We start from the raw sequence: 4,295 nt of genomic DNA on the forward strand, positions 1-4,295 counted from the left end.
TGTCTGTGTATTATGTATTATGTTCATAAACGCTTGTTTGTGTTTGTGCTCATTTGTGTTAATCAACGTTTCGTTTTCGTCCGTTGCCTAAAACTAACAAACAAACACGAACAAGTATACATTTCCTTAACAAACAAACACGAACATAAAATCTCGTTCGGTAACTGTTCACGAACAGTTCTTAAACAAATATATTTCTTAACAAACGAACACGAACAAGGTGTTGTTCGTGTCTTTTCGGTTTGTTTGGAACCCTAGTTGTAAGTAACCATTTTAAACAAGAATTAAATAACAATAAAAAGGGTAACAACCCCATTTATTAATGTTTTGAGTAACAAAGTAGACAAAACCCTCTTCAAAACACAAGAAAATTAAAAAAAAATGCCAAAACTTCCATCAACCATTTCCAGTAAAAAACCATACAAGAAAACCCTGGAAACAGTTAAAAACAAAAGGACATGGCTAAGATTTTCCTTGCAAACCCATAACTAACTATTTCTGTTATTCATCAAGTACCTTAACATCATCATCTGTAAGCAAACCAATCCATGACGTCATCCACCAACCTCCGGCGAGTCATGACCACGCGCTCATCGGTAACCAAGGGCGACCGGCACAACGGACACTTAAAGTTAAGCTGATCAAGCCATCCGTCAAAGCACTCCTTATGGAACACGTGCCGGCAGTCCAGCTTGCGCACGTGATCACCATCAGCGAAACCGTTCAAGCACACAACGCAATCAGATGTCACCGGAGGATTTTGACAATCGGATAAACTGTACTTGTAAGAAAACACACGGTTTAAATTGAGCTGGTCGGCTAGGAGGATGAGCCCGGCTAAGCCAGAGCTGACGGCTTCGAACAAAACGATGTCGTTTAGGTCTTCAGAAGGGTAACGAGAAACGGCGCCTAAGGAGTGGAGGAAGGTGAAGAGGAGTGAGCGGAGATAAGATACGCCGTTGGCGATGACAGCAAGGAGGAAGATTGGGAGTGAATCGGATGAAAATTCAGTTAGTTGGTTGTTTAAGCCCATTTGAGAAGAAGATGAAGATTGAAAAAAAGAAGAAGAGGAAGAAGGGTTAAGAACGTGGGGGGAGGGATGAGAGGAGTTGTGGCGTGGGGTGTTTAAATACGCGTGTGGTAGTTTCTTTCAACAAAATTTCGAAAAACGGACCTAACGAGTGGGAGGCTTTTCGCTTTCACTTAACGGGCCCACGCATGTGACTGTGACATTCCTTTTCTTTCTTTAAAAAAAAAAAAGAAAATTAATTTAAATTATTTATTTTATTAACTTTAATGAGATGTTTGGCAATGAGTTTTCAAGTTTATCTAAGAGTTAAATGTCGGGATGGTTCCTATGTTTACAGAAATTATTAACTTTAATGAGATGTTTGGCAATGAGTTTTCAAGTTTATCTAAGAGTTAAATGTCGGGTTGGTTTCTATGTTTACAGAAATTACAAATTTGGTCTCAATGCTTTAATAATTACATATGTATCAATTAAGTGTGTGTAAAATGACTAGATTACCCTTAAACAATTAAAAAAAATAAAAAGAATATAAACATGGATCACCATCTACTTCTCCCTCCCCCCCCCCCTCTCTCTCTCGATCTTGATCACGAAACAGTACCGCGACGATTGCTGGATCGGAAGCTATCTGAATCGAATCGATGTCTCTGTCACGGTCGAAAGTCGAAACGAAAGCTCCATGAATCGAATCAATGTCTCCATCACAGCCGTTAGATCTGAACAGATTTGATCTTAATCGAATCGAATCGGTGTAGAATCGTTAATCTGAGATGTTGTGATTCAGGTGAGGTTTGTTGGACAATTGTAACATAATTATGTTGTTGTACGAATTTTCAGGTGGATGTATGGAGAAACGGAACATGGTATGGTGGATTAGTGTTTGAATTACAGTGGTTCTGTGAACGAGTGGTGTTTCAGTTACTAGGTTTTTAAGAGAGAGGGAGAAAGGGAGATGGGGAGAGAGAAAAAAAAGGCTGAAGAAGATGAAGGGTGGGACCATCCACCACTCACCGCCGATTTTATTTCTTTGTCTTTGTTTATTTGCCAAACAATACAAGGTAATAATTCATTCCATTCACTCGTAGTAACCAAACAACACATGAAATGGTAATGATCCATTGCATTTCCTCGTTCATTCCATTATCTCCTCCATTTCATTCATTCATCTATTACATTACCCTATACCAAACAGATAGCTATAGATGTACATGTCTCTTAAAAGGAGGTTCCGATGATTTAATTCATTCATTAGTATAATGTAACGTAACGTAGGGGCAAACTTTGCTATTAAAAAATAAACATAATATATTAATTTAAATAGATTTTAGTGACTAAGCCGGGACACTGGTTTTTTTAATGAATCGGTACGAAAAAAAGTGGTCAAGTTGTTTTATTCACAACATATGATTCTAAAATCTAAACTAAGTTTTTGTTTTCTCGTGCTACTAAATGATGGTGACTTGGTGAGAAAAAAATATCTTAGTTATATGTTTGCATATCAACGATGTCGATCATACCCATAGCACAAAGAAAATAACCGACTATACGTCTATACTAGTAACGCAATGGTAATTTTTAACACACCTTTGTATTCGTTACTTACTAATGCACTACCAAAGCTAATATACACCACAAATATAATTTTCAAACAGTTTTAGTTTATTTAAAAGTTCTATAATAAACACTTAGGATAAGACATATATGTGGTTAAGAAGCAGTCAATTAACCCAAGTTGGGATGAATGTGTTAAGGGTCGTTATCCTTACCTATAAAAGCTTTTCAACATGTACCCATATCAAAAGCTAACATTACATGTCATTATAATATCTGGATCCAGATAGGGAATTAAATGCGAAACAAAAAATCAAAACAAATGTAGATTCTGTCACAACTAAGACATAGCTAGCAAAAAAGACATTTATTACATTAGCTTAATAAACCACTTAACTGAAAGTCCATATGTTATCAACTCAAATGGGGAAAATATCATCACGGTCGGATATTTTTAAAACCGGGCTGGTTATTGAATCGGGGCGGTTTATCTATTCAAGAGACTCTAGTTTTAAAAAGCTAATATGATTTTATAACGGTTTGATGCGGACCTTCCTGCCCACGTCATCACAAAATTATAAATTGCATTCCTGCACATTTCCTTTAATTTTAGTGTTACATGTTTACATTATTGTTTGCATATTTAGTTATTTTGTCAAAATGTTCTAATTTAGATTGGAAAGAATAGTGTAAGTATCCCCTATATATGTTGTAAGTGGTGTTTGGTGTGGTCCTGCGTTTTTTGTCAGGCCGGCTGGTGTTAATGAGTTTTCCTTTAAAAAAAAGTGTTTGGTGTTGCGTGGTTCAATGTTGCATGTTTCCCTTTACCTAAGGAAGAGAGTGGGGGATGTTTCCTGTGATCTCCACGTTCGTTTAATACCAGTCACTTAAACATTTTACGCCGTAAAAGTATTTTGTTTTATTTTCTTAGAAAGATAATCACATACTTGAAACTTCAATACTTAAATATTTAATGGTGTATCTTTCTTTTGTAGCAAATGACGATACAATGTATGCCAATTAAAACTTGGACGTTAAGTTATCCATGGTATTCTTAATTTTTTTTTTTTTTTTTTTTTATGATTGTGTGTAATGTGTTGTATATACGTTAAAGTGACACATGTATTCTACACCTATGATACGTGGCACTTGCATTTTTCTTGTTACAACATAATTTTGTAGCTAAAAAATATAAAATTCAAAACAAACAGCTTTTATATGTCTGGTTGTTTGTGCTATCCAAATAAATATTCAGGTCGTTTCTTAGGGGGTAAGGAGTGGAATGCGGCAAACTTAAGTCACCGATCGGCAAACCCACGGCAAACCAATGCCAACACTTTGCCGCGTGGGTGTTTGACGAAATGGGGGGGTAAATCGGTGATGGAACACCGATTCGGCAAGAGGGAGAAGGAGAGAGAGGGAGGGTATTGTGGGTGGGGTCCATTCCTATCTCAACCAATCACACCTTTTTTCTTTTTTTTTTAAAAAATAGTTTACCACTTCACCAAGTGTTTAAACCATTGCCAACATTTTTCACCAAAGTTTAAACACTTTTGTCTAATTGACATGGCGCGCTCTCATTGGTCGGTTTTTTGGTTTGTCACTTTAAAGTGTTTAACCACTCCTTATACCCTTAGTTTCACAACTTTCAACATAAAAACTGACAATCCAGTATGACTGACATCTCAAGTATAAAAACATTTAATTGTATACG

General features: G+C 36.3%; 1 protein-coding gene across 1 annotated transcript; it reads right to left on the minus strand.

Moving 5' to 3' along the window:
* Positions 1-284: 284 nt before the first annotated feature.
* Positions 285-1,108, minus strand: LOC110879783 (E3 ubiquitin-protein ligase RHA2A). The gene has a single exon (XM_022128312.2). It carries the CDS (start codon positions 1,031-1,033, stop codon positions 527-529), a length of 507 nt encoding a protein of 168 aa, XP_021984004.1. The 5' UTR covers positions 1,034-1,108; the 3' UTR covers positions 285-526.
* Positions 1,109-4,295: the final 3,187 nt, after the last annotated feature.

This window comes from Helianthus annuus, chromosome 9 (assembly GCF_002127325.2).
Source record: "Helianthus annuus cultivar XRQ/B chromosome 9, HanXRQr2.0-SUNRISE, whole genome shotgun sequence".
In the NCBI taxonomy this organism is placed as follows: Eukaryota; Viridiplantae; Streptophyta; class Magnoliopsida; order Asterales; family Asteraceae; genus Helianthus; species Helianthus annuus.